We start from the raw sequence: 27,941 nt of genomic DNA, 5'->3' as shown, positions 1-27,941 counted from the left end.
GGCTTTAAATATGCTTTGGCTGATTCACTTGGAGATTAGTTCGATATGCTTTGGATGGTGGTTTGTTAATTGTGGCTTCTGGAGTTCAGCTAAGGGTTTGGACCAGGAGGTTAATGGGATTCTGCTGGCTGGAAGTTCAAATACTGATTGATTTATCCATTAAATCAATTTAGTTAGCCACTCATTTCAATTGCTACTTGGAGACCTGAGACGTTTATGATCTGGATGGTACAGAGGTTGTTTTTAACATTGAAAACAGTCCTCAAAATTATTTCAATGCATCATTAAAATATAGATACATATTTTAAATGTAGTTATCCAATACTTTTAGTCCTTGCCAGAAGTTGATCTAGAAGCTTACTACATACTTTTCTCCAGACAAAGTTAAATCAGCCTACCTACTAAGATGTCCCTCCCTCTTCCCAGATATTGGTAGGTTCCTAAGAATTTCTTATTTGGCTGCTAGTTGGTCAAGCTTTAATTCTGGAAGTTTCACTTGTTTTCCATTTCACATATGTAAGATAGAAGTCTTTCCTGATTCCTCCAGAGACTGAAGGACCTTGTGAGGGAAGAGGATTGAATGGCCTTGGCAGCTTTGAAGACCAGAGAGAAGATGGAGGGACAGTGGCAAGCACATGCAGACGTTGGGAAAGGCCCTCCAGTTACTCAGCCTGGGAGCTGTGGGAAGAATGGGGCAAGTCTTGGGCAGAAGAGCCAAGAAACAACAGCCAGGTGTTCAGAGGTTCAATGCTGTGACTTCAGAAAAGTGGAGTTCCAGGAGGGGAAGAGTCCCCGAGATGTCTGCTCTCAGCTTCACCGCCTTTGTCGTCAGTGGCTGCAGCCGGAAAGACACAGCAAGGCTCAGATGCTGGACCTGGTGCTCCTGGAGCAGTTCCTGGCTGTCCTTCCCCCAGATATGGAGCAATGGGTGCGGGAGTGTGGAGCGGAGAGCAGCTCCCAGGCGGTGGCCCTGGCCGAGGGTTTCTTGCTGACTCAGGAGGAGGAAAAGATGCAAGAGGAGTTGCAGGTGAGAGAATGTAATCGTGGCAGCTCTAAAACGGAATTCCCCAAATTATCTCTCTGTCAGTTTTGGGGGATTATGAGCTCCTAAGCCAGTTGTTCCCTTCTTCTTCTCCCAGAGGATATATTTGGGGCAATTCTTACATTCTCAGTTTCCTGCTTCAGCGATAGACATTGGGGTCTGCTAGGTTGAGGGTGCAGTATGATAATTCATTTTTATCTCTTTGCTCGTCCCTTCTCCCTCGTGTCACATTGTGTCCAGAAATCCTTGGAAGCGGAGACTGAGTATGCCAAGGAAAAGAAATATTTATCCAAAACTTCTCAAGAGCTGCTGTTCAGGGAGAGCTTCCGGAAAAATCAAAGTCAGCACAGCACATCAGGTAACGGAAGCTCTTTCCGTGTGGTGTCAGATTTCAACATTCAGCTTCTTCCTTGCTCCTCTTGATTAGAATCCCTCTCTTTAACGAATCTGCTTCCACCGTTTTTCTCCCACACACAGAGAGTAGAAAGCAGTCCTTGGTCTTTTGGGAATCCCCTCGTCTTTGTGGTGGAGCTGAAAGAGTAGCTGAACCTGGGCTTCAGGTAAGGAGGAGAAACACCAGAAAAGATTCATGAAACCTGGATGGGTTTCATTTTGTGCTGGAGTTCAGGGTACAGCAGGGGGTCCCCAGCTCCCATTCCGTGGAACAACTCCAGTGGGCGCCATGCCAGAAATCCGGCCTCTCAAAGAAGCGAAGCTCCATTCACAGGATGAAGGCAACAATGAAACACCCCACCCCCCTCTGGTCTGCGGAAAACCTCTGTACGGAACCAGTCCTTGGTGCCCAAAACGTTGGGGGGGGCCGCTGGTGTATAGTATTGCTGTTTCTAAACAGCACACATTTGGATCAGATCATTAACATTTCACACTCGGTTTAACCTACCTGTTCCTTCTGATAAGCTTTCTCCACCCTCCTTCTTCAGGCTTAGATTTCCCTGACCAGATGTTGTCTCAACCGGAAATCTTCCTTCTGTCCCCCAGGGCCATTGTCATCTACCATTGCAACTTCACCCAACACTTCCATGAAGGTGTGAAATGGGGGCAGAGTTGCTCCCTCACTGGATAAAGTAAGCCATTGGCAAAAATTTCAGGGCGGGTTTCACCAGTATTTTGCTCTGCCCAACTTACAAAGAATTGGAGCCACTGATAAGTAGTAGGTTTAAGACCTAACCACCATTTTTAACCCAGAAGACTTTTTTTAGTTCCCTTCACTGAAAGGTATCCCAGGTCCTGCAGCAAACTTCAGTTGTGCCGTTAGCCAAAAGCTGTGAGATTTTGAATTCTGCACAAGGTGTCCATTGTACCCGTTGCATCTCCTTGAATTGGTGGAAGAAAACTGCCAAATTATGCTTGGGATTATCTTTTAATAGGGAAACTTGTTTCCTTGTTCAGGATTTTGTGTCTTTGGACGACGTGGCCGTGTATTTCTCCGAGGAGGAGTGGTCTCAACTGGATGCTGACCAAAAAGCTCTTTATGGGGAAGTCATGCTGGAGAATTCGAGGAATCTGGCTTCTCTGGGTAAGAATCCCCATCTCTGCTCAGAAACAGAGAAAAGTCATGGGGTCAGAGAGGGGGGTTAGATGTTATTTAAAAAAATAGATTAAGTGAAATAAGGGAGTAGATGCAACCAGCTGTTTATGTATGTGTGTGTGTGTATGTATGTAAATATGTACACACACATGTGTATATATATATAAATAAAGGGAGACTAGTATAGATCTATTTCAAGCTACCGTATATACTCAAGTATAAGCCGAGTTTTTCAGCCCACTTTTTGGGCTGAAAAAAGCCGCCTCGGCTTATACTCGAGTCAGTGAAAAATTTGCCCGAAATGGAGGAGAAAAAGGGGCGGGGCCATGCCGCTGGGTGACGCTCGTGAATGGCCCGGCGCCCCTGTGAGTTTCCCCTCCCTCTGTGTTAGTTTGCCGCGCAGCGCGCACCGCACCATCCCCCCTCCTCACGTTCTAATGTAATGCAGGGCTGTCTTACGATTTCCCCTTCCTCCCCCTCCTGCCGCTCTGCAACGATGTCCCACCTCCTCCTTGTTATGGCAAGCAGCCACATAGTGATGTCCCACCTCCTCTGGTACAGTGATCCAATGATAGGAATCACTGTGCCGTGTGTCATAGGAGGCGGGACATCGCTCCCGCGGCTGCACGGGACATCATCACAGCGGGACATCAGCATCATGAGGTCATGAGCCCTAACACAGGCTGCTCTAGGCAAACAGTCATGTCATCACTTTCTGTAATATCAGCCTGCATTAGGCCTCAAAAGATACGGTACCCGAACAAGTCTTTTTTTTTTTATCCTGTTAGAAATGGATCCCAATACTTCTACCGGTAATCCTGGACCAAAAGAAAAACGCAGGTCATTCGAAGCTGGTTTCAAACTTAAGGTTGTGTCAAGAGCAGAAGAAAGCAATAACCGTATTGCAAGTAGGGAATTTTGTGTTGATGAAAAACAAGTGAGGGAATGGCGGAAAAAGAAAGCTGACTTGGAAAAGATTCCAAAGTCAAAAAAAGCTCAACGTGGTTTAACAACTTCATATGGGGCTCTAGAGACTGAATTGCATAAATGGGTTATGGAGTGTCGTCAAAATGGTTACTGCGTAACACGCATGGGAATTCGCTTACGTGCCCTTCAAATGGCACAAGATGACAAATTAAAAGCACCAGGCATTGAAAAATTTGTTGCGTCAGCAGGATGGTGTACCCGCTTCATGAATAGGTTTGCCCTATGTTTGCGGCAAAGAACAGAAGTTGCCAAAAGACCTTGATGAAAAAGTGATGTCATTCCATTCATTCATCATAAAACAAAGAAGGATCCATAACTTTGACCTGGGAGATATTGGAAATATGGATGAAACACCTATGACCTTTGATCTTCCAAGCAACAGAACTGTGGCAAGTTTGGGAGACAAAACTATTTTTCTCAGAACCACAGGAAATGAAAAAAAACATTTCACAGTTGTTCTGTCATGTTTGGCTAATGGAACTAAGCTGCGGCCTGTCATTATTTTTAAAAGAAAGACCTTGCCTAAAAAAGTCAAATCCCCACCACGAATTACAGTGCGCGCACATATTAAAGGCTGGATGGATGAAGACGGAACAAAAAAATGGCTGGAAGAAATTTGGAAAGAACGACCAGGAGCAGCCTTAAAGAAAAAACCATCATTGCTAGTTTGGGATATGTTCAGAGCCCACACATCTGATGACTTAAAAAAAATGGCAAAATCTTCTCAAGTTACTTTGGCCGTTATTCCAAGTGGGCTTACATCTGTATTGCAACCGCTAGATGTGTGTTTAAATAAACCTTTTAAAGACCGTGTGCGAAAGATGTGGCATGAATGGATGTCATCTGGTCAAGCCCGACTGACAAAAGGTGGAAATCTGATGAAGCCCGACATAGAATTGATAGCAAAGTGGGTTCGTGATGAATGGGAAGAGATTCCGGAGGACATGGTGCAACGCGCCTTCAAGAAATGTGGCATTAGTAATGCTGTTGATGGCAGTGAAGACAGCGCTTTGTATGAGAACGACAGCTGTGATGGTGATGACTGCGAACTCAGTGATGATGACAATGTCTATGCTGATAACCTCACACCAGCTAATGCTGAAGCTCTGTTTGGACATACAGATGAGGAGGAGGAATCCAGTTTTGAAGGATTTTAACTCTTGTGTTTTAGCTTGGTTGCTGAATGAGCTAAGGTTTTGGTACTGTATTGTTTTTATTGACCCTCTTTTCCACTTACAGAGCTAGTTTACTGTTTTTCTTTGAAATAAATATTCAAAAACATTATTGGTATCTATTTTTATTTTTGAAATTTACCGGTAGCTGCTTCATTTCCCACCCTAGGCTTATACTCGAGTCAATAACTTTTCCAGTTTTTTGTGGTAAAATTAGGTGCCTCGGTTTATATTCGGGCCGGCCTATACTCGAGTATATACGGTATTTAGCTCGCATCAGCTAGCCATACCCTTACTGGGCATGCCCAGGTTCGATTCCCAGTAAGGGTATGGCTAGCTAGCTGATAAATTGCTTGAAATAGATCTATACTAGTCTCCCTTTATTTATTTATTAGCACAAATGCAATACAAATATAACAAGGCAGCATAAAAAAGGCTTTCTGCCTGGATGGCTCCCAGAGTGAGCCGATAGACAGAAAAGGGAAGCAGTATGCTCCCTCCCATATTTGGGCATACCAGGGGTTGACCGTGTTTCAAGATTAAAACAAAATGGCGGCTGTATTTGGGCGGCTACCGGATGGCCCAGAAACAAACTGCCTTTTTTTTTTTTTTTGCTGTCCTAACAAGTTCCGCACCATGTTGAAGCTTTCGGCTGCATTCAGAAGCTTCTGCAACACTCTGCCGAATTCTCTAAGCCAGCAAAATGAAGCAATTTCCCTGGCGGCTGCCATTTTGTCCCACCTACCAGTGAGTGGCCACCTCTCTCCCTATCCAAACTTGCCAGAATCATTCAGTGCTTGGGCCTGCTCCGCACAGGACCATTCCATCCCACCTTTGTTTTCTGAAGCTCTCCGGACCTCATGTTGTAGAAAGAGGGCAGGCCATGTGTCCCAGGGCTGCATGGTGGCAATCCAGATGCAGCTGCTTTGTCCCACTCATTTGTGGGTGGGACAAAATGGCAGCCACCAGAGAAATTGCTTCATTTTGCTGCCTTAGAGAAGTCGGCCTAGTGTTGCAGAAGCCTCTGGATGCAGCAGAAAGCTTCAGCACTGTGTAGGCAGCAAGACGAAACAGTTTGTCTCCAGGCCATGCAGCAGTAGTAATCCAAATACAGCTGCCATTTTGTTCCCACCCACAAATAGTCACAGACAAATTGCCCACTGCCGCACAAACTGCTTCATTCTCCTGCCTTAGAGAGGTCACCACGGTGCTGCAGACGCTTCTGAATGCTGAAGAAACCATTGTGCAGAGCTTCTTAAATCAGCAGAACAAAGCAGTTTGTCCCTGGCCTGGTTGGTGGTAACCAGAGCATTGTCACCATTCTGTTGCTGGGACAAAATGGCTGCCATATTTGGAACCGTGTCGTGTGGCTGCACAAAGAAGGAAGTCATTCCAATGCTCTGGAAGGCCTCAGAGTTTGGCCTGGTGGGGTGTGAACCAGGCCTAAGCTCTGGGAGGACCCGGTGGAAGGAGGAGAAGCCTTGTTGGGACCCAAGGCATGAGGAGTGGAGCATGGAGTGGCTTGGGGGTGGGGGAGGCCTTAGGAGAACAAGGGCAAGTGACCCCGGGCCTGTAGTAGACCACCAACATCCTTCCCCACCCAGGAGGCTCTCCAGTGCTCCACTTAACAACTAGAACATTGGTTTTATGTTTAATCAGGGAGAACAGAAATGGGGAGGGTCATGAATTGACATCTTTCACCTAAAGACTGTGCAACCTGCAACAGTAATGGGTGGATCCCAAGATGGTTGTATCTTGAGGACTGCCTGTAAATAAAGCAGCGGACATGCCTAATACTCCTTCCATCTCCTATTTTTTCCCTGTAATAACAGCCTTGTGACTTGGGCGAGCTGAGAGAGAGTGGCCCAAAGTCACCCAAGTGGCAATCATGCTTAAGGAGAAGCTAGTCCTCAAGGCGTCTGGTCTCTAGTATGCTGCCTTAACCAGTAGACCAAACTGCCTCTGGGCAACAAAGAAATTTATTGAAAGAAAAATTGGAACACTGCACAGGTATCCATTTTCACAGAAATGAAATGGGTATCTTTCCAAGTTCCTTCTGCTCATAAAATGCAAAATATTTATATTTATTTATTTCCACAAAAGAGACAATTGGCCAAAAAAAAAAAAGAGAGAGAGCTCATGACGGTATTGGTTGGAAGCATGCGGAAGAGGCCTTCATCCTGCAATGGATAGACAGCGGCTAAGATGATGATGGTGATGATGATGATGATATATTTTCATGCCGCAGAAGAATATAGCAGGAAATTGTGGGGTGGGCTGCATGCAGGGATAGGATGGCCTCCCTTAAGGAAATTTCCGCCTTCCTTGTATTGATGCTGAATGGCTGCTATTCAAGACCAGATGCTATTGAACACCAATTTAGCGTATAATAATATTGTTCTTTGACATGATCTGATGGTGGATGAAGCAACGGATTGGCATGCATAAGCAAGATTTGGATGTGCCCTGAAATGGGCCCACTTGGGCCCTGTGTTTGGCATCATCCCAAATTGGAAGTGGGGGGGCTATTGCCATCCATAAGGTCCTGTTGGTTTTCAAAGACACTGCTCTGCAGACAAGTGGAAACGAGGCTTTCATTGAAATTGGGGAGCTGGTGGGTAAGTTGCTGCCCCTGTCTGATGATATAGTATCCAAAGCATTTCAGGAGTTCATGTCACAATGTCATCAATACACTGGTGGTCAAAGATTAGATCAGGGTTTTATCTTAGGTTCATTTTGACATGATCCATTCCTGATGTATGAACCTGATAGGAGCCCACTTGGAAATGCATATTTGGTAAAACCTTAGTTCAGATCTTCATATCAGTCAAGAAAGCAGAGAAAAATATATTGATCAGATAAATTTTAGCAGAAAAAGTTTGATCTTTAATCATTTCCATAGTTTTCCGACAATTTTCATTTTGCTTTTTCAAGGATATAATGGGCAAGAGAGTAAGAATTGCAAGAAGGAAAGCCAAGCAATCCACTCGAAAGACAGAAAAGGGAAATTTGCAGATCAGACGCAACCAAAGAGTGATGAAACAAAACAATTACAAAATGGAATTGAAAAAGGCTTTCCTTGGGTTAGTCGGCTTCCTAACCATACAATCGTTGATATGGGAGAAAGAATAGATCAAAGCATGGAGTGTGGAAAGAACTTTAATACATTGGATCATTTGATTTTCCATAACGAAACACATTCAGAAGAGAAACCAAATACCTGCATGGATTGTGGAAAGACCTTTACTCGTAGGATTACTCTTAATCTCCACAAGAAGATCCACACAGGAGAGAAGCCATATCAGTGCATGGAGTGTGGAAAGAGCTTTACTCGTAGGAATACTCTTAATTCCCACAAGAGGATCCACACAGGAGAGAAGCCATATCTGTGCATGGAGTGTGGGAAGAGCTTTAGATTCAAAAGAGCTCTTAGGAGGCATAAAATGAGTTGCCACTCAGGAGAGAAGCTATATGAATGCAAGCAGTGTGGAAAGAGCTTTACTAGTAGGAGTCATCTTAATTCCCACAAGATAATCCACATAGGAGAGAAGCCATATCAATGCATGGAGTGTGGAAAGAGCTTTACTCGTAGGGATACTCTTAATTCCCACAAGAGGATCCACACAGGAGAGAAGCCATATCCGTGCATGGAGTGTGGGAAGACCTTTACTTTCAGTAGTAGTCTCAATTCCCACAAGATAATCCACACAGGAGAGAAACCATATCAATGCATGGACTGTGGAAAGACCTTTTCTTCTACCAGTGTTCTTAATTCCCATAAGAGGAATCACATGGAAGAGAAGCCATTTCAATGTGTGGAATGTGGAAAGGGCTTTAAGTGGAATTTTGCTCTTACCTCACACAAAATGATCCACACAGGAGAGAAGCCATATCAATGCATGGAGTGTGGAAAGAGCTTTACTCGTGGGGATACTCTTAATTCCCACAGGAGGATCCACACAGGAGAGAAGCCATATCTGTGCATGGAGTGTGGGAAGAGCTTTAGATGCAAAAGAGGTCTTTGGAGGCATAAAAAGAGTCACCACGCAGGAGAAAAGCCTTATAAATGCATGGAGTGTGGAAAGAGCTTTAATTGTAGCACTAGTTTTAATTCCCACATGATAATCCATACAGGAGAGAAGCCATATCAATGCATGGAGTGTGGAAAGAGCTTTACTCGTAAGACTATTCTTAATTCCCACAAGAGGATCCACACAGGAGAGAAGCCATATCCGTGCATGGAGTGTGGGAAGAGCTTTAGATACAAAAGTGATCTTAGTAGGCATAAAATGAGTCGCCACTGAGGCGAGAATCCCTGTCAATACAGGGAGCACGGAAAAATATGTGGAAAGTGATTAGGAGGATTTGTGTTCCATTAAAGGATTCCCAGAGGGGAGAAGTCATATCAGTGGAAAAAGCTTGAGAAGTTGTAGCTCTCATTTAACATAAAAGATTCAAGTTGTTCTTCCTTTCCTTAATCTTGTTTCAATCTACATTTCCACCCTTGCTTCTCATTATGAAACCCAACGACAGAAGGCTAAAATAGATTTTGATTTTTACATTTACCTAAAACCTGTGATTAAATTAACTAAATAGTTTTAACTTGATTATTTTTGAGTCATATATTTAATGAACTTTGGGTCGATTGCAAATTACAATCATGAGATGTTTGGAGGGGTCTACTTGAGGGTTTTGGATTCTCATGCTACCTTGAAACGACCACCTAACAGAACACTTAAGTGGAGAAGTTGAGGGGAAACTAATTTGCTCAAAGACCTAAATTTACAGCAAGAGATAAAGAGCCCGAGGCTGGAGCTGATGCCCCACCCAAGAAGAAGCTGGAGAGACAAAAGCCACCTTGTCCTTCCCTGGTGGTCTAGTGGTCAGGATTCAGCGCTTTCACCGCTGCGGCCCGGGTTCGATTCCCGGCCAGGGAAAGCTTTTGCTTCCAAACCATCCAACATCCTGCAGGTGGAATTTTCAGGGAGGCTCATTTTCATGGCAAGATAGGCTGAATTGGCCAGGAAATTCCCCTGGCTTCCCTTTCTCTTGCCTCCCTATCCCACTCCACCCTCCAGTCCTCTGGTAGGATTGACAAGGTCTCCATGCAACCAGCCTCCCTTGGACCTTCAGAAAAGGCAGATGATGACTGCAGGGATTCCCAAAGCTGCTTTTTTTCAGGAGGCAACTGGACTTCCTTGTTTTCCTCTGAAGACGTTTCGCTTCTCCTCCAAGAAGCTTCTTCAGCTCTGATTGGATGGTGGGGAATGGAAGGATTAATATTCCTTGCAGACATTCCATTCCCCACCATCCAGTCAGAGCTGAAGAAGCTTCTTGGAGGAAAAGCGAAAAGTCTTTGTCCAGTGAATTCTCCTTCAGGACATGGCCAAAGTGGATGAGTCAGTTTCATGATTTGGGCTTTTAGTGACCTGTCTGATGTGATGCACTCCAACCTTCCCTTTGTATGATGGCTGGGTGGCAAAAGGGCTGAACTTTGACTGCCTTATGCTCCCTATGCCTGGATTCGAATCGCACCCCCACTGGCAAGAATGGGGATCTCAGGATATTATTTCTACATTTGTGATTAATACTGAAAATGCAACATGAGGTCCATGGCAGCCACCAAGAACGTGGCTCTTTTTCTCTCAATGAAAACAGAATCCGGGATCAAAACTTCATGTGGTGATGCTGCCTGAACATCCTAGAAGAGCAAAAGGAAGAAGGAGACATGCGCCAGCCGGGACTCGAACCCGGGTCACAAGGTTGGAAACCCTGCATGATGCCCCTACACCACTGGCACAGCTGTTGAGAGTCTGTCTTGAGAGAAGCAATATTTACATCCAGGGTTTCTCTTTTCCCATTTGATGGTGGGAGAGAGGAACACGCTGGATCTGGTGACCAAGGTATCTTACTGCTGTCTAGCCAGCCCAGCTATGGATGCTCAAGTGGAGAGAGACGAGAGGGAGGCCTGTGCCAGGTCTCTGTGGCGCAATGGGTTAGCGCGTCTGGCTGTTAACCAGAAGGATGGTGGTTCGAGCCCACCCAGGGACAGCCTGCTTGATGAGTTGACCAATAATAGGTGGAGGTTACAGAATGTTTATCTATTGGGTTCTTTATCTTAGAACTGCAGATCCCACCTTCTCTATTATTTTCTGCCAGATTTTAATATTTAGCCATCTGCTTCATGAGCTCTGTGCTCTGGAGGGCGGGCACACGTTTCTAAGGCATAACAATTATTTAATCTATCCTATTGTGGAAATAACAGTCAGGAATGGCCAGCCAAAGATATGGGCATACCAGTTGAGAGGCACCTATACCTCTAGTTTCTGTAGTGTAGTGGTTATCACGTTTGCCTCACACGCAAAAGGTCCCTGGTTCGAAACCAGACAGAAACACATCTTTTGCTCAGCACCACAGCCATTCCAAGATCCAAATAAGTGGGAAATACCACACACACACAAACATATACAAAGAACCAGAAGCACCCATTTTCTTTTCTCCCTTATCCAAAAGGAAATGAGGAAGCAGAGGATGCTTTTAAGCCATTGACCAAAGAAGATTAATTGTCCTGAGCCAAAAACGAGAGAATAAAGGCCTTTACAGTTTTATGGCTTCACATTCCGCAGAGGTAAAGAAAAGGAGAGAGGATGCCAAAGCCTCCATCTCTGTGGCAGGAGATGCTTCCGTTGCATCAATCCAGCCCTTACAGTGTGAGACTCCCTTCACTGGGAATCTTTCCTGCTGTTGGAGTTGATATCCCTTCCAAGGAGAAGCTGGAGGGAGGACAGCCACTTTGTCCTTCCCTGGTGGTCTAGTGGTCAGTATTTGGCGCTCTCACCACCACGGCCCGGGTTCGATTCCCGTCCAGGGAAAGCTTTTGCTTCCAACCTATCCACCATTCTGCAGCTGGAATTTTCAGGAAGGTTCATATTCACAGGAAAGTAAGCTGAACTGGCCAGAAAATTGTCCTGGCTTTCCTTCCCCCACCTTTCCTTCCCCCTCTTTTCTCCCATCCTATCTCATCCCAGCCTCTGGTCATCCTATCAGGCTTGATAGAGTCTCCATCCAACCAGCCCTCCTTGGACTTCAAAGAAGGCAAATGATGACCACAGGAACTGCAAGACGCTTGGAGGGAGGAAAGCTCCCTATGGTCCACTTGGGGGAGAGAGATTGGCATCAGCTCCTCAAGAAGGCTGAGGGGAACTCTGGGGCCCATGGGGTCAAGGGGTCTGGCCGTTGACCAGAAGACCGGGGGTTGTTTTGAGTTCACCCAGGAGCACCTGCAGGTATCCTTCCCTCGACAAGATGGCTGAGTAGAGGAGCTGATGGAGAACTAACGCTCTGTACTCTGTATGCATGGATTCAAATCCCATCTCAGCTGTCACTTCTTCCACTGATAGTCACCCTGGGCCTTCGGCTCTGGTTATTCTTACAAACCAAAAGCAGAGGAAGGCCCAAGAGGAGGATATCCTGAAGTTATTTCAACATTTGGCTTCCTGCTAAGAATGCAAGGTGACATCAGTGCCAAGCATCAAGATCATTTCTTTTCAGGAGGCGGAGCCTAGATGTCGTGACGAGACGACATGCGATCTCTGAGATCGCACTCTATACTTTTATTGCTGGGGGGTTCTAATGGACCTAAATCATCCCGAAGAGATGGTGAACAGGAAGATTACATCTTGCTGATCTCGGGGATATCGCAAAATCTCCGAGAAAAGCAGGTTTAAAGTCTTCTTCTAGCAGTAAAAATTCCAGTCCTTCAAGACTGACAAAGTCAGGGCAATATGGAGAAGTGTTAAGTGTTAAGTTGATGAGAAACTTTTATTGTTTTTAAAAAAACGGGCTGCCTAAAATTTTTAAAACTAACTCTAATCAAAGAATAGAAGAACTTAGCGGCGATTTTGATCTTTGTAATGGTTCTAGACAGTGGTTATCTTACTTTTTAAATGTTATTTACATGGATTGATTCTAAGTAAACCTTTTCAAATGGACGGACTACTCTAACATTTCTTCTGACTCTGTAAGCTATAAATTGACTGTTTACACCCTGACACTTTTATTGCTTGGCTGTCCTGGCTTAATATCTGATAAGATTGTACAGCTATTCCTTTGTACTTTGCTTTTGCTGCCGAGTGTTTTTAGTCTTGCTGAGCTTTCAAGAAAAAATACAACTGCGTGTAAACATGGCGTCTCTTCAAGCCTCTCTCCAAGCAATACTTTCAGCTTTGAAGAGGGTGTTTGATACAGAGGAAAGAATTGGAAAAAAATGGATTATCTGGTGTATTTGGCAACAAATGTGATGAAAAAACTGAGGATGTTTATCAAAATAAGAAGATGGAAATTCAAAAAATTGAAATGGATGGATATAAAGAGTTTGAGCTTGTTGATATTCGTGGCAATTGGTTTATTTCTGAAGGAGGAAAGAATGGAATATTTGAAGAGGAATTAAATGGAGAGAAAATTTATTTCAAAGGACAGGAAATAGAAGGAGAAAAAACCATTAAAGAATTTATGGACTATGAAATACTATTTGCAAAATATTTGATAACACTGCTGAGAAGTAAAGACAAGCTGATAAAGGAAACAAAAGGTGGGCGTCAACATTATATGAGAGATACTATAAACAAGAAGGTGCAAAGATCATTTCGTACAAACTTGTTTAAAAAGATATTTGGAGAATTAGATCCACAAATGGCAGTAGATAGTAGATATAAGATTGTTTTGTTGGCTTCCGGTCTGGCGTCACGCTGGAACGGGCTGCTGACAGACTCTCTGTTCGGTTTGCCCGGTCTTTCCACGAGCGTGGCCGTAATAGGCAAGGTCCCTTCGAGGTGCGAGGACCTTTGGAGAGGGGAAACTTCTGTGCAGTGGAGGGTGAAAGGCGATCTCCCCCCACGAAGCAAGAGGCTCCCTCAGAGTTCGTGCAAAAGAGGTCGGCTGATTAATGGCCGACCAGAAGACGTGACTGCCAGCCACTAATAAGGAAGGGAGAGACAGCAGCAGGGAACAAAGCAGATCGAATGACGGTAATCACAAGATCTGACTTAAAAGCCTAAATCTAAAAGATAAACAACTTAACTGCAACAAATACAGATACGTGTGTGGACGCATTTATCTGCAGCGGCTATTAAATACAAACAGGAAACTTTTGTGAAAGCTGATTGACGTAGTGGATAGAAGAAGACCGAGGCTTTGGACTATTTAAATTTGAGGATTAACAGAGGACGAGACGAAGGAGAGAAAGGCAGTCAGCTGGATTTGCCTGCCTGGGAAAAAGGAAAGAAACTTAATCACAAGGGTTTGAAGTACGTGGTGTCATATTACAGCCAGAGACAGCAGAAGGAAAACACTACACTGACAACAGGAAGAGATTGATGGGTGAGTTCTAAATACTTCCTGGCCTCTCCTGCACCCTGTCGTATCACGCTGAAACGCTTCTCTTCCTGACTCTCCCAGATACTATAGAATTAACTGAGCCTATATTTCACAGCCCTGCTCCAGCTTAATTACCCTGTATGTACCCCGGGCTCTGTATAACTACTCAAACAGCACTCAGAAGGTACTAGACTTACACCTTAAAGGGGAAGAGCTGAATCAAAGCAAATGGCAACAAAAACAGTAACTTTAATTAAAGGGAGTAAAAAGCAAACTCCCCTATCTACCCCGGTGAGGGAAAAGTCCCCTGAGGGCAGGCAAACGGGAGATAAGGCAGCCCCAACCCTACAAGACCAGGTAGTAACAATGGACTCCCTACAAGAGACAATATTGAAGATGGGTGAAAGTGTCACCAAAGGCCTGGAGGGAGTAAAGAATGAAATGCATGAAGTAAGAAACAATATGGGAAAAATTGAGGAACGTATAGGAGTAATACAAACAGCGCTGCTGAAAAATGAGCAGGAAATTCAAAATGTTAAGGGGAGAACGGAAATAGCGGAAAAAAGGATAGACAAAGCAGAGGACAATCTGGAATCTATAAACTCAAGCCTGGAGGAGGCCATCCTCCAGCTAGAATTAGAGCGATCAGCATATTATTTAAGACTACAAAACGTGGAGGAAGCAAAAGATGAAAACCTCCGGGAGCTGATTGGAGAAATCCTGGGATTAGTCCTCGGCAGGCCGAAAAAAGAGGTTATTAATGATCTGGACGAAGCCTATAGAGTCAATACAGGCTTCGCGAGACGCCACCAGCTTCCGAGGGAGATCCATGTGAGGGTGTTGAGAAGACAGCTGAGAGAGGACATTCTAAGTACAATAAGAGGGGACTCTCTAACATACAAAGGTAAAGAAATTCTCATCTTAAAACAGACTCCACGGAGAGTCAGAGAGAAGAGAAGGAAATACAACTTTCTCTCCACACGTTTAAACAGTGACAGAATCCAGTTCAGATGGCTCCTTCCAGAAGGAATGTTGATAACATGGAGGGAAAAGAAATACCGGATAGATACCTTGGCGAAAGCTCAAGAATTCCAGGAACTTTTACTAGCAGACGATGAGAGATTTAATAAAGAAGGACTTTTAAGACAGGAGGACACTATAATTGAAACTCAACCAGAGGGGCGGGGGCCAGGAGAGGCCAGAGAACGAGAGAGATATGGCAGAGAAGATTCGAGAGCAAGGTCACCCATCGAGACTCGATCCAAAGGCGCCCTCAAAGCGAATAACGTGTAAGGGAATTGAAGAATGGGAAACGAATGTACTATCAGCAAATGTAAATGGTCTTAACATAACTTCCAAAAGAAAACGTGTACTGTTGGATCTAGTGAAACAAAAGTTAGATGTAATCTGTCTTCAGGAAACCCACATTAAAGAAAAATACAATAACCTGTTGGTCTGTCCAAAACTAGGTAAAACATTCTGCTCGTCAGCACAAACCAGAAAAAGAGGAATTGTGATGTATATAAAAGAATGGTTGAACCCCAAATTAATACATGCAGACAAAGACGGTAGGGTATTAATGGTGGAGATAATTAATGGTGGGAAAAAAATTTTTACTAGTTGGAATCTACGCCCCAAATCAAAAACAAGAGAGATTTTATATTAATCTATATAAGAGGATAAATGAAATAGAGTGGCAAAATATATGTATTCTAGGGGATTTCAACGCTATAGCAGACGGTAAGATGGACTATAAGGGTACTCACAAGAAAAGCACAAGAAGGAAACTACCGTCTGCCTATGTAAATATGGTGAAGGATTTAGATCTTTATGATGTCTGGCGAGCAATGAATGACAAGATGCAACAGTACACGTTTTACTCCCATCCACATAATTCATGGTCCCGTATCGACATGGTTTGGTCAAACTCGGAGCTACTCATGGATACTGTAAATATTGAAATAATAACCAACAAGTGGGCCGATCATCACCCAGTCTTATGGCAGTGGAAAGGGAAGGCAAGGATAAAAGCTAGGTGGACATTAAACCAGAACATACTACAAGAGAAACAATTTGTACAACAAATAGAAAAGGAATTGGGCTACTTCTTTAAAGAAAACGGTAAAGAGCAGACCTCAATACAAAATGTTTGGGACACGATGAAGGCAGTTGTGAGGGGAATATCCATAGCCTATATAATAAGAAGAAACAAAATGCACAGGGAAAAACTTAATACACTGAACAAAGAATTAAGAGAGACGGAACTGCTGACCCAGAAAGAGCCAGAAAATAGTAGACACAGGGAAAAAGGAGAGTTAATTAAACACCAAATAAATTTGATCTCTCAAGAGGAAATAGCACAAAACATTAAGAGAATGAAGCAGAATTATTTTGAACATGCAAATAAAACTGGGAGATGGTTGGCCCACAAAATAAGAAAGGAGAAGGTCAAAAGAATTATTAAACAACTGTATGACGAGGAGGGGAATTTGAAACAAGAAATAGGAGAAAAGAAAAAGATAGTACAGAACTATTATAGGAAACTATATAAACAAGACGAAATTAATGAACAAGACATTAGAAAATACCTTATAAAGCAGAAGCTTCCAGTCTTGTCGGAGGAGATGAGAGAGATGCTCGATAAAGAAATCACACAAGAAGAACTGAAAAAGGCCATTCAAAAACAAAAAAACAATAAAACACCTGGGCCGGATGGGCTTCCGTCGGAAATATATAAAAAACTTCAAAATACCATAGAAGACAAATTATTAGAACTATGTAATGAGGCATTACAAAATGGTAGGGTCCCAAAATCATGGGGGGAAGCTTACATCACCCTAATACCAAAGGAAGAGGCGGACAGTAGCAAGGTCCAAAATTACAGACCCATATCCCTGTTAAATGCAGATTACAAAATCTTTGTATCAATATTGGCGGAAAGACTAAAAATAATATTAAATCAAAGTATCCATTCGGATCAAAACGGCTTTCTCCCAAAAAGACATATTAGAAACAATACAAGAATAATAATTGATACCCTGGAATTCTATCAAACAAGATCCGAGAAACAACTCGCATTAATCTTTGTCGACGCTCAGAAAGCCTTTGATAACCTAGATTGGAACTTTCTAACCACTCAACTAAAAATGATGAAATTTGGCGACAAATTTATTAAGATTATAGAATCTATATATTCACGGCAATCTGCAAATATTATAGTCAATGGGGAACTAACGGAGAGGATACAAATTGGAAAGGGTGTTAGACAAGGGTGCCCGCTCTCCCCACTACTATTTATTATGTCACTAGAGGTCCTTTTAAATCGGATAAGAACAAATCAGGAAATTAGGGGCTTGACCATAAAAAAAGAACAATATAAAGTACAGGCCTTCGCGGATGACATGGTCTTTATCGTGGAAGACCCCTTACTTTCAGGACCGAATTTGATGAAGGACATTGAGAACTTTGGGTGTGTGGCCGGTTTAAAAATAAACAAGGAAAAAACAAAAATGATTATAAAAAATTTCCCCAAAAACCAGATGGGAGAACTAGAGGAAACAATGGAATTAAAGGTAACTAAAAAAATTAAGTATTTAGGGATCTGGCTGTCTGCGAAATGCTCTTCCATAAAAGAAGACAACTATGATAAGTTGTTACAGAATACCCAAAAGGACTTAAAAACCTGGTCAAAACTACAACTATCATTGATGGGAAGAGTCGCAGTAATTAAAATGAATGTTCTGCCAAAAATCCTCTATCTATTTCAAACGGCACCGGTTAAGCTAGGGGAAAAATTTTATAATGATTTGGACAAAATGATTCGAAACTTTATATGGAATGGTAAAAAGCCCAGAATAAAATATATGCACCTGCAGGATAAAAGAACTCAAGGGGGAATGGGATTACCGGAATGGAAAACATATCATCAAGCAGCAACAACTATGTGGATAAAAGAATGGGTAATGTTAGCTAATAAAAGAATCTTAACAATAGAGGGCCACGACCTGCAATACGGGTGGCACAACTACTTATGGTGCGAGGGAAATAAAATCCACAATTATTTTAGTAGTCACCATTTAAGGGGGGTATTGATTAAGGACTGGCTCGAAATTAGAAGGAGATACTACACGCAACTACCTAAATGGATATCTCCGACGGAAGCCCTGATATACCCGAATTTGATAAATTTGGATAAAATTGTTACCTACCAACAGTTGCTAGACGACCAAAACAAACTAAACCCCAGGGAAAATTTGGCTGAAAGGGGAATAAACATCGATTGGTGGCCATATCTTCAAATTCAAAACAAACACAAATTCGATCTAGCACAACCTGGCTTCCAGAACAAGAACCAGGAATTAGATAAAATTTTAATTGGACCAGATGAGAAATTAATTTCAAAAATATACAACTGCTTACTGATTCGAAAAACGGAAGCAGAAAGAGTAAAAGAAGTCATGGTAACCTGGGCCCAAAACATCGGCCACACAATAGACCTAGACGACTGGGAAAGAGTCTGGGAATGGAACCTAAAATTGACAAAGTCGACGGCCTATAAAGAAAATATATATAAAATGTTCTACCGCTGGCATCTTCCACCGACAAGACTGGCGAAAATGTCTTCAAAAGTTTCGGCCATATGCTGGAAATGTAAAACAGGGCTGGGCACATACTACCATATGTGGTGGACGTGTCCGGTAGCCAAAGCATATTGGAAGCAAATACTAGGATGGCTGAATGGAATCCTGTCAATTAAACTATGCCTTAAGCCGGAAACTTTCTTATTAGGGATAATAGATCAAAAAATTTGCAAATCTGACCAATACCTCCTAGTCCATATTCTGACAGCGTCAAGGATTGTTTACGCACAGTGCTGGAAGAGTGAAAATGCCCCCACCAACACTATGGTGATGAATAAAATTTTAGAACTAGCAGAAATGAACAGACTGACGATGCGAATTAATGACAAAGAAGACACAGACTTTTATACAGTCTGGGAGAAGCTATACAAATGGCTTGATGAGTCAGTGAAGACCTAGACATAAAAAGAGATAGCTGACTAACCTAATGCGATTAAACCAATAACTCAAATGAACAATATACAACAACTGAGAGATAAACGAAAGGAGAAATGTATCAGGGGCGAGAACCCACCGTCGAGCAATTTTGTTACGCTACAATGTTGGGAAAACTTTAAAAAGCTGATAGGAAATCCGCTATAATTACCTGCATGAAATTAGCGATCAAACTTCATTTTAGATGAGGCGAGAGGACTTATAATCCTTGCCTCTTCAAGCAAGGAAAGGGAAAGAGAACCAGGTTGTCCTCAGCAGAGGAAAATATGCAAATGTAACAAAGGTTAGAAGGGAGGGAGGACAGTAGGGAAGTCAGGATGGAGAGGAGAAAGGAGAGAAATAGGAAAGGCAGAAGAAGGGGGGAAGGATAAAGAGGAGGAAGAGAAAGAAGAGAAGGGAAAGAAGGTGGGAAGAAAGAAGGAGAGAAGAAAGAGAAGAAACGGGAAGGAAGGAGGGAGGGAAGAGAAGAGGGTAGTAAAGAGGGAAAGAGGGAGGGAAAGAAAGAGAGAAGGAGAGTTGAAAGGAAGGAAGGAAGGAGGGAGGAAAGGAGGGAGATTAAGAGAAAAGGAAGGAGGAGGGAAAGAGGCAGGGAAGGAGGAAAGGTATGTGAGAAGGAGGGGGGGACCGAGGGAGGGAAAGGAGGGGGAAGGAAAGGAGGAAAGGAGAAAAGAAAGGAGGGAAGGCAGGGGAGAAGGAAGTAAGGGGGGGAGGGAAGAAAAGAGGGAGGGAAAGATACCTAACCTTTGATGTTTATAATGATTTGATAGTATGGGAATATCTCGAAATGTAGTTGCATTGTTTTTTACAAGTTATGGATGTTGTATTTTCTTTTTACCAATAAAATCTTTAAAAAAAAAAAAAAGATTGTTTTGTTATTGGAGAGATACAGGTTGATAGATGGAAGAGTGTAATTCAAAATTAGCTAAACTTAGCTAAAACCAGTGGTAATATGTATAGTTAAATAAAAATTGATAATGATAGTAATGTATACAATGTTGAGCTGTTACGATAAGTAATAATTGGATATGAGAAGGGAAGGTTAGAAATATTTTTGGACTATATATAAAAATGATTAATAAAAATAATTATAATAAAAAAACAAAATTAAATACAATTAAGTTTTAACTAATAAGGGGATGTTATGATATAGGATATAGTTAAATAAAGAAAGGATAATTATAATAAATTATATACATGGAGGATTAGAAAATTTTGGTATTAAATATTATGGATGTTTAGCTAAAACAGGATATGAGGATTTAATGTCAATGGAGGATTTTACAAATAAGTAAATGAAATGCCAGTATGTGGTTATGTATTGAATCTTGGTATATTTAAGGATGAAGGATGTTTAAATAACTATAGTCAAATAAAAGTGGAGGTATGATGATGTTAATATAGTAAATATTTGAGTTAAGCTACTTGAATTAATATGAATTATATTTGATGACGGTGGAAGAGATGCACAAAAGCCTTTTGTAACCAGCTGATACACTTTCTACAATATGTAAAGAAGGAGGAGTTGTAAAATAAATAAATAAAAATTTATAATTAAAAAAAAAAGATCATTTCTTTTCTCCCACTAAAACTGAATCTGGGATCAAAACTTCATCTGGTGATCCTTCCTGAAGAGCAAAGGGTGGAAGGAGACATGCACCAGCCGGGACTCAAACCGGGGTCGCAAGGTTGGAAACCCTACATGATGCCCCTACACCACTGGGACAGCTGTTGAGAGTCCATCTCGAGAGAAGCAACATTTACATCCAGGGTTTCTCTTTACCCTTCTGATGGCAGGAGAGAGGAACACGCTGGGTGTGGTGACTAAGGTATCTTATTGCTGTCTAGCCAGCCCAGCTATGGATGCTCGGGGGTGGGGGGAGCAAGAGGGAGGCCTGTGCCAGGTCTCTGTGGCGCAATGGGTTAGCGTGTCTGGCTGTTAACCAGAAGGATGGTGGTTCGAGCCCACCCAGGGACGGCCTGCTTGATGGTATCATTCAGAACAAATTCAGAGATTGAATGCTGCACCCAGCTCTTCATCTGAAGGCTTCAATTCTCACCTACTTAATTGTTTTTTCTCACTAAATATTTAGCTGTCATTTGTATTTTTTTTACCTTCCAGAGTGCAGGAGGAAGAACAAGGCAGACCTATTCATAATTAGTGACTAAGGTGAAAGCGGGAGGGATCTTCCGACGTGTCCTGAGCTACTTATTTGGGATGGAGAAGTGCTGGAATGGCGTAAAGCAATCTGAAGCGCTCCGTAGCGGGAGCTCTCCAGGGTCCTGAAATAGCTGCTTGTGGCAAAGATTAGGTCACCTGCAGGTTAATTCTAGGAAGGCAAAAGGGGGGAGGGGAAAAGGAGGAGGAGGAGGAGCTACAGCTGATACTCAGATCTGACTCACAACTTACAAACGTAACAATAATGCCTGAGCAGTTGCTGACATCGTTTGCCTACCATGTAAAATAAGCAGGCTGGCTGAAAAGCAGAAGCATTAAACGTAGAGGGGCTTTGGCATTGGAGGCCAAGAGATGTTAGGGTTAGGGTTAATCAAAGGGGATGGGGGAGGGAGCCCCGTCTGTCCTGCAACAGCTGCTACACCTGAGAGAGAGTTGAGGGGAGGCCTGTGCCGGTCTCTGTGGCGCAAGAGGTTAGCGCGTCTGGCTGTTAACCAGAAGGATGGTGGTTCGAGTTCACCCAGGGACGGCTGTGGGTGCCCCACCCCTTTGACGAGGTGGCCGAGTGGTGAAGGTGATGGACTGCTAATCCATTGTGCTCAGCACGCGTGGGTTCGAATCCCACCCTCGTCGACACTTTTTCCTTCTGGTTACAGGATTGGGGTGGGGTGGGGTTAAAGGATTAGTCCTACTCGGTATATTAGAAGGGTGAAAAGCTGAGCTGAGTCCCTACTTTTGCATTGTTTGTGCTTTTTCTTCTGGGAAAGTATTATTCCATATTCTCATTTCTTTTATCACTTTATTATGCCAATGGAATCCATCACCCCCCTATATTCTTAGTGAATGCCTGTTTACTCCAGACAAGAAGAACATCTGTCAGTGCCAGCCATGAGTTTGCTGACATCTAGAAAACTTTTCTCATGCTTGAAATTTGGAGAGGAGCAGAAAAAGACTCCATTTCCTCTTCCTGCCTTCTTTCTCAGATCCAGACTATCAAGATCCAGAGATCCTATTACGGTCTCCTCCAGTTCTCCTTCTGCATCGCTAGGGACTGCAATCCTCAGCCATGAAGTGGAGAGATGAAGGCGGTGAAAGGCTGCAGTCTCCCTACCCTCTTCCCATCCAAAGAAGTTTGGATCTTGCAAGTATCCCAGGAGATGAACTGTGTACATTCTTGTACATTCCTTCAAGAGCAAAAGACAGAGGGAGACATGTACCAGCTGGGATTTGAACCCAGGTCCCAAGGTTGGAAATCCAGCATGATTCCCCTACACAACTGGCACAGCTGTTGAGAGTCTGTATCAAGAGAAGCAATATTTAAATCCAGGGTTTCTCTTTTCCCATCTGATGGCGGGAGAAAGGAACACACTGGGTCTAGTGACCAAGGTATCTTATTGCTGTCTACCAGCCCAGCTATGGATGCTCAGGTGGCGGGAAGCAAGAGGGACACCTGAGCCAGGTCTCTGTGGCGCAATGGGTAAGTGCCTCTGGCTGTTAACCAGAAGGTTGGTGGTTCGAGCCCACCCAGGGATGGCCTGTTTGATGAGTTGACCAATAATAGGTGGAGGTTACAGAATGTTTATCTATTGGGTTCCTCATTTTGGAACTGCAGATCCCACCTTCTCTATTTTTTTCTGCTAGATTTAAATATTTAGCCATCTGCTTCATGAACTCTGTGCTCTGGAGGGCACACATTTGGTTGTGAGGATAATTACAGATGAAGCTGCAGAATGACTCTCAGTGGAAGAAGTGACAGCTGAGATGGGATTTGAATCCATGCATACAGAGTACAGAGTGTTAGTTCTCCATCAGCTCCCCCACTCAGCCATCTTGTCGAGGGAAGGGTACCTGCAGGTGCTGGGTTAACTCAAACAATCCCTCCTCTTCTGGTCAACAGCCAAACCCCTTGACCCCTTGGGCCCCAGAGTTCCCCTCAGCCTCCTTGAGGAGCTGATGCCAATCTCTCTCCCCCAAGTGGACCATAGGCAGCTTTGCCCCCTCCAAGCCTCTTGCAATTCCTGCCTTATTTGAAGTCCAAGGAGGGCTGGTTGGATGGAGACTCTATCAAGCCTGGTAGGATGACCAGAGGCTGGGATGAGATAGGATGGGAGAAAAGAGGGGGAGGGAAAGGGGGGAGGAAAGTCAGGACAATTTTCTGGCCAGTTCAGCTTACTTTCCTGTGAAAATGAACCTTCCTGAAAATTCCAGCTGCAGAATGGTGGATAGGTTGGAAGCAAAAGCTTTCCCTGGCCGGGAATCGAACCCTGGCCGTGGCGGTGAGAGCGCCAAATCCTGACCACTAGACCACCAGGGAAGGACAAAGTGGCTGTCATCCCTCCAGCTTCTCCTTGGAAGGGATATCAACTCCAACAGCAGGAAAGGTTCCCAGTCAAGGGAGTGTCACACGATTGATGCCTCGGAAGCATTTCCCTGCCACAGAGATGGAGGCTTTGGCATCCTCTCTCCTTTTCTTTACCTCTGCAGAATGTGAAGCCATAAAACTGTTAAGACCTTTATTCTCTAGTTTTTGGCTCAGGACAATTAATCTTCTTTTGTCAATGGCTTAAAAGCATCCTCTGCTTCCTCATTCCCTTTTGGATAACGGAGAAAAGAAAATGGGTGCTTCTGGTTCTTTGTATATTTTTTTTTGTGTGTGGTATTTCCCACACTTATTTGGATCTCAGAATAGCTGTGGTGCTGAGCAAAAGATGTGTTTCTGCCTGGTTTCGAACCAGGGATGTTTTGCGTGTGAGGCAAACGTGATAACCACTACACTACAGAAACCAGAGGTATGAGTGTGCTCAACTGGTATGCCTATATCTTTATTCCAGACAGTTATTTCCACAATAGGATAGGTTAAAGGATTGTTATGCCCCTCCAGAGCACAGAGCTCATGAAGCAGATGGCTAAATATTAAAATCTGGCAGAAAATAATAGAGAAAGTGGCGTCCGCAGTTCTAAGATAAAGAACCCAATAGATAAACATTCTGTAACCTCCACCTATTATTGGTCAACTCATCAAGCAGGCCGTCCCTGGGTGGGCTTGAACCACCATCCTTCTGGTTAACAGCCAGACGCGCTAACCCATTGCGCCACAGAGACCTGGCACAGGCCTCCCTCTCGTCTCTCTCCACTTGAGCATCCATAGCTGGGCTGGCTAGACAGCAGTAAGATACCTTGGTCACCAGATCCAGCGTGTTCCTCTCTCCCGCCATCAGATGAGGAAAGAGAAACCCTGGATGTAAATATTGCTTCTCTCAAGACAGACTCTCACCAGCTGTGCCAGTGGTGTAGGGGCATCATGCAACCTTGCGATCCGGGTTCGAGTCCCGGCTGGCGCATGTCTCCTTCTACCTTTTGCTCTTCTAGGATGTTCAGGCAGCATCACCACATGAAGTTTTGATCCCGGATTCTGTTTTCCTTGAGAGAAAAAGAGCCACGTTCTTGGTGGCTGCCATGGACCTCATGTTGCATTTTCGGCAGGAATGACAAATGTAGAAATAATTTCCTGAGATCCCCATTCTTGGCAGTGGGGGTGTGATTCGAATCCAGGCATAGGGAGCATAGGGCAGTCACAGTTCAGCCCTTTTGCCACCCAGCCATCATACAAAGGGAAGGTTGGAGTGCATCACATCAGACAGGTTACTAAAAACCCAAATCTTGAAACTGTGACTCATCCACTTTGGCCATGTCCTGAAGGACAATTCACCGGACAAAGTTGTTACGTTTGGAAGAGTTACTGGCAAAAGGAAACCAGGCCATCGGAGAGCACTGTGGCTGGACACCATCAAAGCTGAGTTGTCAACCTAATTTTCAAAGCACCTGAAGGCCAGACAAGGAATAATTGTTGGAGTCTGATTGAGGAGAGCTTCAACCTAAAAACAAGGAGGAATATTCTGACAGTGGGAACAATCAACCAATGGAACAGTTTGCCTTCAGAATTGTGGGTGCTCCATCACTGGAGGCTTTCAAGAAGAGGCTGGACTGCCATCTGTTAGAAATGGTGTAGGGTCTTCTGCTTGAGCAGGGAGTTGGACGATGACCTCTACAAGATCCCTTCCAACTCTGTTATTCCATTCTAACTTTGAACTGACACCAGCCACAGCATAGAAAAACTCAAAGAAGTACAAGATTGGAATATGTGGAGAGACGTGGCCCATAGAATTGCTTAGTGTCTGATTTGACTGAATGGGTAACATCATCACCACAAAGGGTAGGATACCTGCAGCTTTTCAACAGCCAGACCCCAGGACTCTTTCTGTGCCTAGGAAATATGGCATACCTGTTCTGACTTCTTGTCCCACACCAACACACACTCGGAGCCAAAGATAAGTTACGGCATTTAATTAACAGACAGACAGGTCCTTAGCAGCAATCCAGCCTGCCAAGCTCACCATTATGTTCTCCATCATTTATTAATGCGTTGACTTCTGCAAGAGGGGCGTGTGTACAAGCAGTCTTTTTATAGTCTGGAGAGGAGCCTAATGACCACCAGCTGAGTACAATTACCTCCTGTACTTGCGCAACTGTTCCTGACGCCTATTAGCTCTTCGATTCCGGGCATCCAGGAACAACTCACTGCTGGCTTCTGGATCACTCTCCCTTGTCTCCTCCCCACTGTTCCAAGGCTCATGCACCTCCTGGTGGCCAACCAGTCTCTCTGCGCCCTGCTCAGAGTCGGAACCCTGTCCAGGGTCCTCCACATCCTCCAGAGTCGACTCAAAGGGCCCCTCACTGTCGGAATCTGGTGGCAGCTCCAACGGCTCCTGCTGGGCCACAACAATACCATTCCACCTCAACCTACTTAAAGTGCTGACACGCACCTGTCCCCCCCCCTCCACAGTGGATCATAGGCAGCTTTTTACCCTCCAAGTCTCTTGCAATTTCTGCAGTTGTCTATGGTGATTCTCAATCATCCAGGTCATGGTTATCCCAAAGCTGCTATTTCAGGAGGCAACTGGACTTCCTTGTTTTTCTCTGAAGACTTTTCGCTTCTCCTCCAAGAAGCTTCTTAAACTTTGACTGGATGGTGGGGAATGGAATGTCAGCAAGGAATTTTAATCCTTCCATTCCCCACCATCCAATCAGAGCTGAAGAAGCTTCTTGGAGGAGAAGCGAAACGTCTTCAGAGGAAAACAAGGAAGTCCAGTTGCCTCCTGAAAAAAAGCAGCTTTGGGAATCCCTGCAGTCATCATCTGCCTTTTCTGAAGGTCCAAGGGAGGATGGTTGCATGGAGAACTTGTCAATCCCACCAGAGGACCGGAGGGTGGAGTGGGATAGGGAGGCAAGAGAAAGGGAAGCCAGGGCAATTTCCTGGCCAATTCAGCCTATCCTGCCATGAAAATGAGCCTCCCTGAAAATTCCCCCTGCAGGATGTTGGATGGTTTGGAAGCAAAAGCTTTCCCTGGCCTGGAATCGAACCCGGGCCGCAGCGGTGAAAGCGCTGAATCCTGACCACTAGACCACCAGGGAAGGACAAGGTGGCTTTTGTCTCTCCAGCTTCTTCTTGGGTGGGGCATCAGCTCCAGCCTCGGGTTCTGCAAGTGGGAAGGTTGGGAAGAAAGCAGGAGTCTCCCTTCCTTTGAGACTTTCACTTTCTCCCTGCTTGGGAAACCCCCAACTGTTGGTGGCCTGCAGAGAGACCCCCTCCCCCACCCACCCAGGTTTTCAGGCAGAGGCGCCAGGAGGGGTGGAGACGCTTCCTCAAACCCTTCTCACAGCTCCCATCAATGTCAAGGTTGTTAGGCTTCCTACCTTCCAGCTAACTTGCTGCACATGGCATCTCCCTGGTGGCCTAGAGGACGAGAGTGCCAGGCCTGGAAGCCACCTTTTGCACTGGGCCTTCAGGCCTGCCACACTGAATGCTATGGGAAAATGGAAGGGGGGAATTATATGGCGTATGGGAGAGAGATATAGTCAAAATAACATTTTTTTCTCACAGAGTCAAGGACATCTTGCCCTGCACCTGGAGTAGCGGGACTAGGAGGCATCTCCAGTTAGGACAGTGACTGATTGGGACACGTGGGTGCTGGGCAGGGACTTGAACTTTCATTTGGGTGGGGAAAGTCTGGAATATTTCAGATTTGGGATTTCCCAGATGTGCCAATATGTCATCTCTAATAAAATGGAACGTTGAGGAACTTCAGGCCTTGAAGTCTTATTTTGTTGGGGAGTTACTTGTAATCCTGACAGAGAGGCTTATACACTTTCTCCAACATCCCAGTGGCCAACTTGATGCCCAGAGCCTCAGCTTGGAAGCTCTCTCGGAATGAGGAAATTCTGGGGCCTCCTTTTCCAGATTGGATTAGAAGCCGGCTATTTCCTGTACTTGCTTGGAGCTTCGAATGGCTGCAATGCAGAGAAAAGATCTCTTTCTGCCTCGGTTTAAAATCCAGGGAACTTTTGCCCATTAGCCAAGTCTGATAACCACTGCACCATAGATATGGATCGCTTCCAACCACCCTACCCATATATTTTGCCTGCCCTCCCAGCCTGGTTCCTGCAGCAACAGATGGGCTAAAGGCACATTATTCCTTAGTGTTTTGTGTCCATCCAGATCTCGGAGGCA

At 44.2% G+C, this 27,941-nt stretch overlaps 1 protein-coding gene and 12 non-coding genes across 13 annotated transcripts; 8 read left to right on the top strand and 5 right to left on the bottom strand.

Annotated features, from left to right (window-relative positions):
- The first annotated feature begins 580 nt into the window (after positions 1-580).
- LOC116502475 (zinc finger protein 883-like) lies at positions 581-9,054 on the top strand. Its single transcript, XM_032208356.1, has 5 exons — positions 581-928; positions 1,283-1,400; positions 1,984-2,090; positions 2,453-2,579; positions 7,685-9,054. Exons 1-5 carry the CDS (start codon positions 581-583, stop codon positions 9,052-9,054), a joined length of 2,070 nt encoding a protein of 689 aa, XP_032064247.1.
- Positions 9,055-9,615: 561 nt separating this feature from the next.
- On the top strand, positions 9,616-9,687 carry TRNAE-UUC. Its single transcript has one exon. It is a non-coding gene; the product is annotated as a tRNA-Glu (tRNA).
- A 792-nt stretch (positions 9,688-10,479) lies between these two features.
- TRNAG-UCC lies at positions 10,480-10,550 on the bottom strand. The gene has a single exon. It is a non-coding gene; the product is annotated as a tRNA-Gly (tRNA).
- Positions 10,551-10,727: 177 nt separating this feature from the next.
- TRNAN-GUU lies at positions 10,728-10,801 on the top strand. The gene has a single exon. It is a non-coding gene; the product is annotated as a tRNA-Asn (tRNA).
- A 271-nt stretch (positions 10,802-11,072) lies between these two features.
- TRNAV-CAC lies at positions 11,073-11,145 on the top strand. The gene has a single exon. It is a non-coding gene; the product is annotated as a tRNA-Val (tRNA).
- Positions 11,146-11,550: 405 nt separating this feature from the next.
- TRNAE-CUC lies at positions 11,551-11,622 on the top strand. Its single transcript has one exon. It is a non-coding gene; the product is annotated as a tRNA-Glu (tRNA).
- A 9,479-nt stretch (positions 11,623-21,101) lies between these two features.
- On the top strand, positions 21,102-21,175 carry TRNAN-GUU. The gene has a single exon. It is a non-coding gene; the product is annotated as a tRNA-Asn (tRNA).
- Positions 21,176-21,828: 653 nt separating this feature from the next.
- Positions 21,829-21,902, top strand: TRNAN-GUU. The gene has a single exon. It is a non-coding gene; the product is annotated as a tRNA-Asn (tRNA).
- A 22-nt stretch (positions 21,903-21,924) lies between these two features.
- On the top strand, positions 21,925-22,006 carry TRNAS-GCU. The gene has a single exon. It is a non-coding gene; the product is annotated as a tRNA-Ser (tRNA).
- A 1,609-nt stretch (positions 22,007-23,615) lies between these two features.
- Positions 23,616-23,687, bottom strand: TRNAE-CUC. Its single transcript has one exon. It is a non-coding gene; the product is annotated as a tRNA-Glu (tRNA).
- A 397-nt stretch (positions 23,688-24,084) lies between these two features.
- TRNAV-CAC lies at positions 24,085-24,157 on the bottom strand. Its single transcript has one exon. It is a non-coding gene; the product is annotated as a tRNA-Val (tRNA).
- A 244-nt stretch (positions 24,158-24,401) lies between these two features.
- On the bottom strand, positions 24,402-24,475 carry TRNAN-GUU. The gene has a single exon. It is a non-coding gene; the product is annotated as a tRNA-Asn (tRNA).
- A 2,298-nt stretch (positions 24,476-26,773) lies between these two features.
- On the bottom strand, positions 26,774-26,845 carry TRNAE-UUC. Its single transcript has one exon. It is a non-coding gene; the product is annotated as a tRNA-Glu (tRNA).
- Positions 26,846-27,941: the final 1,096 nt, after the last annotated feature.

This window comes from Thamnophis elegans, chromosome 2 (genome assembly GCF_009769535.1).
Source record: "Thamnophis elegans isolate rThaEle1 chromosome 2, rThaEle1.pri, whole genome shotgun sequence".
Lineage (NCBI taxonomy): Eukaryota > Metazoa > Chordata > Lepidosauria > Squamata > Colubridae > Thamnophis > Thamnophis elegans.
Note: the sequence above shows the minus strand (reverse complement) of the source record. Positions and strands in the feature narration are given on the sequence as shown.